Source organism: Microtus ochrogaster, chromosome 5 (assembly GCF_000317375.1).
Source record: "Microtus ochrogaster isolate Prairie Vole_2 chromosome 5, MicOch1.0, whole genome shotgun sequence".
In the NCBI taxonomy this organism is placed as follows: Eukaryota; Metazoa; Chordata; class Mammalia; order Rodentia; family Cricetidae; genus Microtus; species Microtus ochrogaster.
Genome location: NC_022012.1, coordinates 83,777,998 through 83,790,161, shown reverse-complemented (window position 1 = coordinate 83,790,161; position 12,164 = coordinate 83,777,998). Strand labels below are relative to the sequence as shown.

Sequence of the window (12,164 nt, the reverse complement as noted above, 5' to 3'; positions counted from 1 at the left end):
CCCTGTGACACCCAGGGCCTCTGTGAGAGCAAGACCCTGTGACACCCAGGGCCTCTGTGAGAGCAAGACCCTGTGACACCCAGGGCCTCTGTGAGTCTCCTTGCTGGCTCCCTTGCTCCCTCGCTCCCTCTCTCCCTCCCTCCATAAATACACTTCAGCTCTAGGATATGCCTATTAATTATTCTGAGCCACTTTGAAAAGCAAATTGAGCTCATGAAATCATTTTATATGCTTTCTTACTGCAAAATATAAGGTAAAAATACTTAGTGACATATGTTTCTTATACGTTAATTTCAATGTATAATGGAAACTTGATACACATGCCAGCTTCCCTCCAGAAACGTCAATAAGTTTGTGTGTGTGCGTGTGTGCGTGTGTGCGTGTGTGTGTGTGTGTGTGTGTGTGTGTTGTTTTAAATAAACTTTTGAAAATGCCAGGGGAGAGCTTTAACTAGAAATATGTTGATTGGTGTAAGGACTTTACTATAAAACTGTGAGAAGAGGGTTTGGGGAGAGGGGCTTGCTTGGTAAAGTGCTTTCTGCACGAGTCTAATGCCCTGAGTTCCATCCTCAGCACCCATGCAAAAACATAAACAGCTGGGTGCAGTGGAACCTGCTTGAAACCCCAGCACTGGGGAAACCATAAGGTAGATCCATTGCTGCCAACCGAGCTCAATTGACAAGTTCCAAGCCAAATGAGAAACACTGTCTCAAAAACAAATTGCTGAGCTACTGAGGAACAACAACAAGGTAGTCCTCTGGTATGAACATACACACACACACACACACACACACACACACACACACACACACACACACACTGTGAGAGGTGCTGGAAGAGTCATGTGACCCACAGCCATGGAAGAAGGTAAAACCCTAAGAAGCCAAACCCACTCTAAACAGCAGCCAGCTCCTCCCCATTGTAATCCGTAGGTCTGTCCCAGGCTATGTAAACACTGCATACGTTCCTGGGGGAACAGGAGGAGCTGAGGGGTAGAGGAGTTAGGCTCATAAGACTGTGGGGTTTCCCAAGCTTTCCCCACCTTCCTGGAGAGTCCCGCAGGAGCCCATGCCTGTGGGATCTGCTTCTCTGCAGAAGCTCCGTGAGTGGGAAACACAGATAAGGGACACATTGCCTGTCCCGAGGGAGTGTACAGTCTCTCGGGAGGTAGGCGTGCATCTGATCGAAGGGCATGCGTGAGAAGGACATGTGTACATGCATGTAGATGTGGAAGCCAGAAGTTGATAGCAGGTGTTTTCCTCCATCATTTTCCACCTTATTTTCTCTTTGAAGCGCTCTCTCGCTGAAGCTGGAGGTCAGTTTCAGCTAAACTGGCTGGCCAAGGAGCCCTGGGGATCTTCTTGTGCCTATCTCCCCAGAGCTAGGATTGCTGGCATGTGCTACCATGCACAGCTTCTTACATGACTGCCAGAGACCCAAACTCAGGTCCGTATACCTGCACAGCAAGTAGTTTAATCTCTTTAGCCCGGTCACAAGAACCCAATGCCAGTGCCGACAGCTCTGATTCTGCAGGGTACAGGCATCTTCAGTGTCTCTCAAGAGTTGACAGATGTTTTGATTTCATAATTATCAATACTGCGAATGCCATTTTGCATAAATACATAGTAAAGAGGTGGCAACAATATGTTTGGGACCATTTTGAAACTGTTAGAAATCCTGTCCTAATCCCAAGTCAAAATTCATTGAATCATTCTTTATGAAACTCAAGCCAGAAATTTAAACAACTATTATTAAAGTCAATCATTCTGAAACATTACAAATATTACTGATTTTATACTTGCATGTTGATGAATGGCAACATGAAAACATTAAAAACTGTCAGAAGTCTTTTCTAATTGAGTCGTTGTGCTTTTATAAGAGCAGGAAACTTTGTATAAACGGGGATGAAAACACTTCAGTCCATAAAATACACTGGTCTCGAATCAGAGCCAAGGTGTTTTACCCAAGATTCCTTGGGGTTAAAGAGGGTGGCAGCATGCAAAGGGGAAAGTGCAATGAAATCACTTGAGGAGACACCATGAACACTGGCAGAAACACCTCCGGCTCATTATGTACTTGGCCTTTGAATTAATTTTTGGTTAATTTTGTGTTCAGAAACCTTTCTGTTGCCAAGTGTTTTGTGACCCTCAGCCCCATATTTGGTTATACAAGCCCATGTGGGTCACAACCCCCTGTTTAAGAATCTGCAGCATGCACTACAGAGATCCGGTCACAAGGGTACTTTCTCAGAAACTCAAGGAAATAACGAAACTCTAGCCTCCAAATAGCTACCACTGCATGCTATAATTTAATATGGAATCAAAGACGATTGCAAGCCACGCAGGCAAACTGGAATCATTTTTATTCAATGTTGGGACAATGGACTAATGATTTAGAAACAGGGTGAATTTAGGTAAATTTCAAAACTGACACCAAGCTGCCCTGCCAGTGATTAAGGGCGGCACAGAAAGCCATTCGCTTTTACTTTCATCTTAACACCCCCGAAGAGTCGTTTAGAAGCGAGAACCGGTCGGATATGGGGGTGTAATTTAGTTGGTAGAGGCTTACCTAATGCTCGCAAAGCCTCCTGTAACTCCAGTGCTCAGGAGGTGGAGGCGAGAGTATCAGAAGTTCAAAGTCACCCTTGGCTTTATAGCTGGTTGGAAGCCAGTCTGATCTATATGAGATCATGTCTCAAAAAGAGTAAATGAATAGATAAAAAGTACAAAATTTTCAAAAGTGGAAGTGTGGGCCAAGAGTTCTCACCGAGAATAGGGAGGTAGAAAGCACAAGGACTTTGGTAGAGGCCCCTTAGGAGGGTCCCCCTGATGGCCAGAGGCAGACAAGCAAGTGCTTCCGTTAATAAATGCCCAGAAGCTGAGGGCTCACGGCAGGAGGTTTCGCTCTAATGAGTCCCAGTGCGACTACAAGGCTTCCTCTATATCAGCTCCTCCAGCTGAAGAACTCGGTCCCCAGAATCACCAGAGCAACAGAACAGAGTAGAGGAAGTACCCTGGCTTTCAACTGCCCAGCCTGGGAGATGGCAAACAGGACTCCCACCCACACAGTCGCTAGTCGCTACTCACACAAACCCAGATAAACCCCACAGTGGACCCTCTCCAAAGCAGAAGCTGGGAAAGGATTTGAATGGAGTTGGGGCTACCATGCTAAGAATCCCCATCAAGTGTGGACGTGGCTGTCTTGCCTGGAGGAGACAGGTGACACAGACACTGAAAACTATCTGTGTCCCTCTGGCAACTGGGGATGTCTCCAATGCTCAGGAACTGCCCAGTGCTTCAGGACCGCACTAAAGATGGACCAATCAAACCCCTGCTACCAGAGAAAGCCCTATAACAGGGCCAAGGTGGACTGCAAAGGACAGAGGAGGTGTGATCAGGGACCATGGACCGAGACAATGGCATCAGCTGAGAAGGGGAAACACACTGGCATCTGCCGAGACCAACTGTCTCTGCCACACAGAAACTGAATCTCCAGAGAGCTCTAGCTGCAGACCCGAGAAACCAAAACAACACCCACAAGAAGCTCAACCGACTTCATCTAAGCCATCAGGCACAGCAGGAGCAGTGCCTAAGGGATCTACTCCACTGGAAAGGTTCATGCTCAGCCCCCTTGAGGATCCACACTCTCCTGGGAAGGAATGACCATGGACCTTGTATTAAAAGTGTGATCCCCAAACAAGAAACACCTACAAGAGTTTAGGAGCTAGTACAAAAGACGGCATCTCAGACACAAAGACATTCTGAACCCAAATCTCCATTTTTACCTACATCACCAGATGGCTCAAATGCCCAAAGCTGCTTTAAAGTCTGGTACAGCCAAACAATCTTCTCTGCCTAAACATGTCAGTAATTTCAATTGGTTTTGGTTGTAGTATCTGGTAAGCATTGTACATCACGGTCACAGAACAGTTGGAACATGCCCACCCTACCAATAAAGGAAAGAAGCTCAGAGTGGGTTGGTCACAGGTCTTGTGGCCTTGACGTCTCAGAGCCAGGAATCGCAGGCAGGTCTGAAGGACTCGAGAGCCCTCACTCTGTAACCACACAGACCTGGAACTTTGTCATCTGTAAACTTCTGAGAATACTTAGCCTTGAGGGTAGCACAGGCAGCTCTAGAGAGTTTCCTTCATGCCACCACTGACCCAGCCTTTATCTCCCTTCTCTCTTCCTGCCCACAGGATGATGGCTCCACACAGGCCACTGTCCCTAGGAGACGGCCTCTCATCCCCAAGTAAGTACTTTACAAGCTTGCTCAATAACAGTTTGACGAGTTCATGAAAATCTCTCCCCTTTAATCATGGAAGATGCTGAGGGAAGTTGAAGGGCTCTCATTATGGAAAGGAAGGTGAGGACTTTGGATTCCCAGAGAAGTTCAAAGTCTTGCCAGGGATCTCTGGGAAACATAGGATAACTAGGAATGAAACCCAAAGCCCCTCCCCAACTCCCAGGATCGATGTCTTCGTCCTCTTCCTCCACCTTTCTGGATTTCTGACCTACACTACCATGCAGTTCACAGAAACACCCCTTTCAAATGACTCCCCCATAGACACCTCAAAAGGGGCTCTGGCAGCTGGGTGGTGATGGCGCAGGCTCAAATCCCAGCACTCTAGAGACAGAAGCAAGCGGATCTCTGTGAGTTCAAGGCCAGCCTGGTCCATAAATTGAGTTCAAGACATTTAAGGCTGTTACACAGAGAAAAGCTGTCTTGAAAAAAAGGGCAGGGGGGGGGTGTCTACCACCATGCAGGATGAATTTAGATATTGGCAGGCAGCCACCTGGGAAAATGGGGAGACTTGGGGCATGAACACCCTCGACCCCAAGGAAGGAACATCCATCAATCAAAGGCCTCCAAGGAAGCAGTCCTCTCAGCTGTACCCCCTGGAACACTTGTATGTACTGCACACGGATGACGGCCATGGCACTGCGGCTTGCCATGTCTGGGCACCAAGACCCATGGGCCTGGACAGGGCACTTTCTGTGAATTTACCCAAAGGCACCCTAGAGGACCCAGGCTGTCTGCTGCTGCTTGAGCAGAGACCAGGCTGGGAGAAGGCAGCCACTCACCCCAGAGAGGTACCACTATAACTGTGAGACCCAGGTTCACCCAGTGCTCCCCCCCCCCTTGCTGCATTTAGAAAGACACGAAGGCCTTTACTCAGCTTGTCCATGGAAAAGCAAAATATTTGCCTGAAACATAAGAGAGAAATTTCTCTTGGACTGGGAAATGGGAGAGCTTCACACACACACACACACACACACACACACACACACACACATGCATACATAATACACATGCACACATAAACACGCACATACATACATTCACATACAAACATGCACATACATACATACATTTTCACAAACATACACACACATACAAACACACACACAGAGACTTGGGACAGCCCAACAACTCTCCACTTTGTTTTTGTTTCTCTGAGCCCCAAGCCCAAGGGCCGTGCCCCCTAGAACACTTCTATGTACAGCCAAAGGTACACTGATGAAGGCCACAGCACTGCGGCTTGCCAGTCCCCGTCTGGGCACCAAGACCCATGGGCCTAGACAGGGCACTTTCTGTGAATTTATCCAAAGGCACCCTAGAGGACCCAGGCTGTCCACTGCTGTTTAAGCAGATGGGGGAGGAACACATTGCCTGAGAAGGCTGTCAGATATGGAGATACAGATTTGTAATCCCAGCACTCAAGAGGTGGAGGCAAAAGGATCATGAATTCAAGACCAGCCTGGTTTACACAAGATCCTGCCCTCAAAAGTTAACACAGGAAGAAAAAAAAATGGGGAGAAGGAAAAAGGGAAGAGAAAGAAAGAGAAGCAAAGGGAATGTGTGCTGGTTTGGTTTTTGTAAAGTTGACTCAAGTCAGGTCACTTGGGGAGAGGGAACCTCAATTGTGAGATGTCTCCATCACACTGGCCTATAGGCAAGTCGATGAGCATTTTCTCGATTAATGATTGATGTGGGAGGGTCCAGCTCACTGTGGGCAATGCGATCGCTGGGCAAGTCAACCTGGGTTATATCAGAAAGCAAGAGGACCAAGCCATGGGCAGCAAACCAGTACACAGCATCCTTTTACTACTACCTCTGCTTCAGTCTCTGCCTCCAGGTTCCTAGCTTGACTTCCCTTCCAGGTGGACTGCAACCAGAAAGCTAAAACAAACCCTTTCCTCCCCAAGATGCTTTTGGTTACAGTGTTCACATCAGCACCAGAAGGCAAACTAGACCAGGAGGGAAATGACTCCCCGTCTTGAGATTGGATTTTTCTGTTTGTTTGCTTTGTTTTGTTGTTGTTCCTTGGAATCAGATACTGAGGAAGAATTCCTAGGACAGTGAGTTAGTGTGTTAGCATGCTAGCAGTTGTTCACAGGAAAGAATGGGTGACAAATGAGCCAAGAAACCAGCGCAAGCCAAGCAAGGCCAGCCAAGAGCCTGGCGATCAACCTGATGGAAGCCCACAGGAACTTTGGTAAGCAAAAGGTATCGTGCCTCACTCGCTGTCCTAGTGAAGAGCCTGGGAGCTAGATAATGTTCTCTTGAAGATTCACCGGTTCCTTGTCAAGGGCTGCTCCAGGGGGACATACAATTCCACCCAGTCCTTGCTCTGAGCTTGTTCAAGCAAAGCAGTGCAAAGGTCCCTTCCACAGGCAGAGGGCATTGCCCCTGGGAACCAAGTACTCAGGGCACAGACAGGCAAGCATAGCAGGGCTGGCCATAAAAGGAGCATGCTCTGAAACCTTTAGCACTGAATGAAAAGAGAGTTGGCGAGTATAACTCAGAAATCACATCTGCCTTTCTCTCTCCTGTGGCATCATTAACAATACAATTGCTTTCCTGAAGTTGGGCTGTAGGTAAACCAGCACTCCAGCCCTGCTTACCTCCCTGGGGTTCTGCTTTCTGCTGCCTGCCCCGGGGATAATGTGTGCCTGCCTATAGCTCTGGGTACCCCATTTCCTTGTGACCCTTAGCACAACACCAGCTCAGCAGATTACCCCTGTAATCCACAGACCCCATTCCGCAGCCGCTACCACATTCATCACAGGGCGGATCTCCCCACCGCAGCCACCATGTGTTATAAAAGTTGTTGACAATGGGACCTGGCTTCCACTGGACAGCCACCACCAAGTCGAAGGAAGAGGATGGTCTGGACTTGGAAGGAGTGAGGTGAAGAAATGACTCACTGTCAGGAGCAAACAACCTAATTCCTTCCACAACTTCTCACCCCCACTCCCAGCAGGCAGATACTCTGGGAAGGTGTCCCCAGACGCCTCTGCCCAGCCCGGGTGCAGCCTTATCCTTTCTCCACCACACCTCGCCCCCAGAACCAGACGTGGAAAGGAGTGAAAAACGTGGCTCTATATTTGAAATGAATTGATGGTTTGGTTTCTCCCGCTCTGATTTATCCTGTTGATGCCCAAATGCTCTGCCTGTAGTGTGTTTTTCCTGGTCCCCCTTTGTTCTTCAGTGTCTGTCTCTCTAGCTAGATCAGCACTCTGGAGAACAGGATTCTAGAAACTACTCCACCACTCTGGGGTGATCCTAGGCAAGACGGTGGCTTCGTCAAAACAGAGATTCTTTCAAGAAAGGATGGAATGAGGGAGGTCCCTAGGTGACTAGCGCCTGGCACACCAAGACAATCAATCGTTGACAGTTCCCTCTGTGCGTTTTCCTCCTGCAGCCTTGCAGCACCTGCCCAGTGTGTTTTCCAGGAATGGCGCTCTGGCTGCTTAGAAAGGGGAGCAGCTCCAGCCGCTGTCACCCCCTTGCAAGTGAGTTTCCCCGTGGTGTAGAGGGGTTGCACAAGTGCACATACGCACACAACACACGCACGCATGCACCGACGCATGCACAGCGTAGCCCCGTGGGGTCTACCTCTATTGCCCCTTCGCTCCAGAGTGGGGTTCCAACCGACAGTCGCCAGGGGCACTTACCCGGAGTGGTAGGCGCAGGGCGGGTGGGTGCCGGAGGGGCCGGGGTCGCGGGCGGTGGCGGCGGGCGCAGGGCGGGCGCGGCTGGCATGGCTGGCGACCTGGCTGCAGGTGGCAGCTCCGGGACGTAGCCCGACGGCGGCCAAGCGGACACGGGAAGGCTCGTGGGACTACAGTCTGTATCAAGAAGCTTGGGTCTCCTGTTCGCTTTTGTAGGCACAGGCGGCAGCCACAGTGCAAAGACAAGTCTCCCGGCGCAAGCTTGACAACTGCGCGCCGCCCCGCCACCCTCCAGCCCCGCCCCGCCCCGCCCCGCCCCACCTCGCCCTCGGCCTCCTGTGGGCGGTGGAGTTGGCGGTGAACTTGGTCGAGCAGGACGCTGGAGGAGCGCTCTCAGGACAGTAAGGACCCCATGAGACCTCCCTCTCCCATCTCCTTCCCTCCTCCCTTCTCTCTCCTCCTTCCTCTCCTTCCTTCCCCCTTTCCCTCCGCAAGGCTGTTCCAGCCAAGGAACTTGGAGACAGGTTTTGACCTGTGTCTCCACAGTGTTTTTAGTTGGTGACACCCAAGTCAAGGAGACCTGGAACCCCAGCAACCCTGCTTCTCCCGGCGGGCAGTAGAAAGCAGACTGTAGGAACTCCACCAAAGCATCCTTCCTGCACCCAGAATCAAAGTTAGAACACAGTGGTCCAAACTCACAAATTGAGAGACACGCTGTAGAAGGTATTCCCATCTTGCGGTTACTGATGCCATGGAAGGCCTTTTGTGAAAATCGCCCCTTCTCAGCAGCACACACTGAAGTGTTGGAGTTTCAGTAACAGATCGCATTTTCTCCTTAGGGGCCCTTCACAGCCACTCTTTCTAGTCCAGTTCTTTATATTTGGGGAAAGAGCGGATACGAGTCAAGAAAACTGAGCTTGAGAGATCAGATGGTGTGTTTTCTGCCTGCCACAGCAACAGTCGAGCAACAGCTGATGGCAGGGTGGATAATCATTTACACGTGGCTTTGGCTTTGGTGAATCCACCCAGCAGCAGGGACGAAGCTCCAGCTCAAGACAACACACCACAGAGAAGCGCAGCGATCGCACACTTTGCGGCATGATGTGGGGAAACTGCTGAACTGCTGTCCAGCCCACTTTCCCCCTTTCTGACCTGTCAACAGAACCCCAATTATTAGCTGAATATACTGTAATCTGCAAAAAAAAAAAAAAATAGTATTTCCCAGTTGTCCCAGTGCCCAAAATAGCCGGGAGAGAAATTTTTGGCCAGTGAAATATAACTGGGAAGCTTTGTGTGTGACTCTCAAAATGATTCTAAGGCTAATAGATATGTTCCATTGCCCCTTCCAACCTCCTGCCTCGTCCCAGCATCCCACAATGATATAGTAGGTTAGAATTTAGGGTCGATTCTTGGCTCCATCTTCTAACAGAATTAGAAAATCCACCTGTAAGGACAGTCTCCAGTTACTGTGATGAAACAGCCAAGCTAACCAATAACCAAATTTAAAGATCTTTTTTATGATTTTAAATGACATGTCCTAGAGTGTGGGTCTAGAGTGTCAGTGGGTAAGTATACATACATGTAGGTGGTGCCCACAGAGTTCAGCAGAGGCTTGTCTGATCCCCAGCATTTGTGAGCCAAGGCATGTGCTGTTGGGAATGCAATTCAAGTCTTCTACAAGAGAAGTAAGCACTCTTAACCACTAAGCCATTTCTCTAGCTCCCTGAGTTAGCCACTTTAAATGGAGGAAATATTAGGTGTGTCTCACAGTCTCAGAGGTTTCAATTCATGCTTACTTTGGCCCTGGTGGTGGCACAGTATGCCATGACAAGAACACAAGGGGACCTATTTATATCATGATTGCCAGGAAGCAAAGATAAGAAGGTATGGGGCCCTGGTATCCCTTCAAGGGTGTGATGCCCATGACTTAACTTCCTACTAATTGCCACACCCACATGGTCCACCGTCCCCTAATAGCACCACAGACTAGTGAACAAGCCTTCAACTCCTAGACTTTTGAGGGAAATCCCAGATCCAAATCATAACACCATTATCCCTTTAAACTATAGCATTTCTCTGCATCTTTTTTTTTTTTTTGCTACAAGGTTTCTCTGTAGCTTTGGTGCCTGTCCTGGAACTAGCTCTTGTAGACCAGGCTGGCCTCGAACTCCCAGAGATCCGCCTGCTTCTGCCTCCCAAGTGCTGGGATTAAAGGCGTGCGCCACCACCGCCCGGCTTCTGCATCCTGTCTTTAATTGTGGCCATCTTACTTACATGGCCAATGGGACTCTACTGGATATGCACCCTCCTGGATTAACTCCTTAGGGTCTGCTCCTGCCACTTGTTGAGCAGCTACTGCCCAAGGCAAACATACAGAAACATGACTCAGACCTCAGTATCAGCTGGCAGCTAACATTTGACCTGATGGGGCCACCACATAGGACTGTAGACCCAGAAGTGACACCGATAAATAAATGCCCATAGTTACAAACAACTAAGTTCTGAGCTACTTTGTCCCTCAAGGTGATTTCAGCAAAAGCTAGCTTGTTTGATGACTGGCAAAGGCTGGAGGTTCAGCAGCCTTCTTGGATTATAAAATTTTAAGACAAGACCAAAAAATTACAGAGCAATAAAACAGAGGCCTGGGTTCTTTGTGATATCATGAAGTTATATCAATTTTAAATTTCCCTTTAAAGAGAGAGGACACCCTTGTATATTTGAGCCACTACAGTCTTATTACCTGAGAAGTGGCATTTGTGTTCATCCTTTAATAAAGAAAGGTAACACTGAGTACAGACATAGGCAATCATTCCAGTGCAAATAGAGGTCTGCGAAGGAACGCCATGCTCACAGTGAGCCACTGAACTAGAAATTGTTTGGCATAGCTCACGGGAGTGGAACAGTAGCCATGGAGCCCGACCAAGGCACTGCTTTGGTCATAAGTGAGCAATATTCACTCACGGAGCTCAAATTGTGTGGAAGAGACAGAGGCATTCTGAGGTTGTCTAGGGAAATCTCCAAGGGGTGGAGAGACAAATCATGGTTAGAGCGCTTCCCACACAGGCTGAGACCAGAGTAGGGATCTCTGGAACCTACATAAGCACCAGGCTAGTACAGCAGCTCACCTGCTCTTTCATCATCAGAGGCAGAGATGGAGGGGGGGGGGTCCTCAGAGGAAGCTCGACGACAAGACTAGCCATACTGTTGAGCTAAGTTCTGGGTTCAAGCAACTTTGCCCCAATGAATAATATGAACAAGAATGATTTCCAAAATAACATCAGACATCTACATGCATTTGAACCCCACACATACACACACACACATGCCAACACACACACACACACACACACACACATAAATGGAAAAAGAAAGCAAAAAAAATCTCCAAGTCCTTCAAAAGCAGCAGAGCAGAACTCTACAGCCTTACTATGAAACGCCCCTCACTATATTGCTGTGTTTCAGGATCCACCTCCTCCAGGGGAAGAATGCACTCCCCCCCCTGTTGATGTAGTCTAACCAGCCAGACTCTGGCTCACCTCCTTTGGAATAGAGGGGTCCCTCTCTGTCCAAAACTTCCACAGACCAGTGGGAAGAAGACAAGAATAAAGGAGTGGTCGTCATACTGAAGTGTGCAGGGCACTTTAAGACCTGAGAGGAAGTTACACAAGGTGAGAAAATTAATAAACAGAACCAGCACACCCGTAGGCTTTGTTGAGGAAGGACCCGGAAGTGTCTCCAGGAGGCTGCCCTGACTGCGATGCCACTGTGGGTTTAAGGGTGGCTTGGAGAAGAGATTTTGATGGAGATCATGGAACCTCTGAGAGAATCCACCCTATTTGTTCCCAGAATCACACAGGGTTAGGGTAGCTCCAGGCGGAAGTTTTAGAAAGGGGAAAAAAGGAGACTCTTCCAAGGTAGAGCTCGCTAGTCTAATGAGCCTGAGGCATGCAGGCCACAGTCTGCTCATCAGATTAATATAGTTTTTCTTTTTTTATTCATCTATTCATTTTAGATCCTGGTCACAGCCTCCCCCAACACCTCCCCATCCTCCTCTCCCACCCCCCCCAATTGCCTCCTCATCTGTCACCATCCGCGAAAGAGCAGATCTCCTATGAGTATCAATACAACATGGCATATCAAATCACAGTAAGACTCCAAGTATTAAGGTTGGGCAAGGCAACCCAGTATGAAAAGTAGGGTCCCTAA

General features: G+C 48.8%; 1 protein-coding gene across 1 annotated transcript in view; it reads right to left on the bottom strand.

Annotated features, from left to right (window-relative positions):
* The window catches only part of Dclk3 (doublecortin like kinase 3), a 47,699-nt gene extending 39,577 nt beyond the window's left edge, over nt 1-8,122 (bottom strand). The window contains exon 1 of the mRNA XM_005348016.2: nt 7,962-8,122. Coding sequence (XP_005348073.1) covers nt 7,962-8,049 — 88 coding nt within the window. The 5' untranslated portion in view covers nt 8,050-8,122. The remainder of the gene's footprint in view (nt 1-7,961) is intronic.
* Between the last annotated feature and the right edge of the window lie 4,042 nt (nt 8,123-12,164).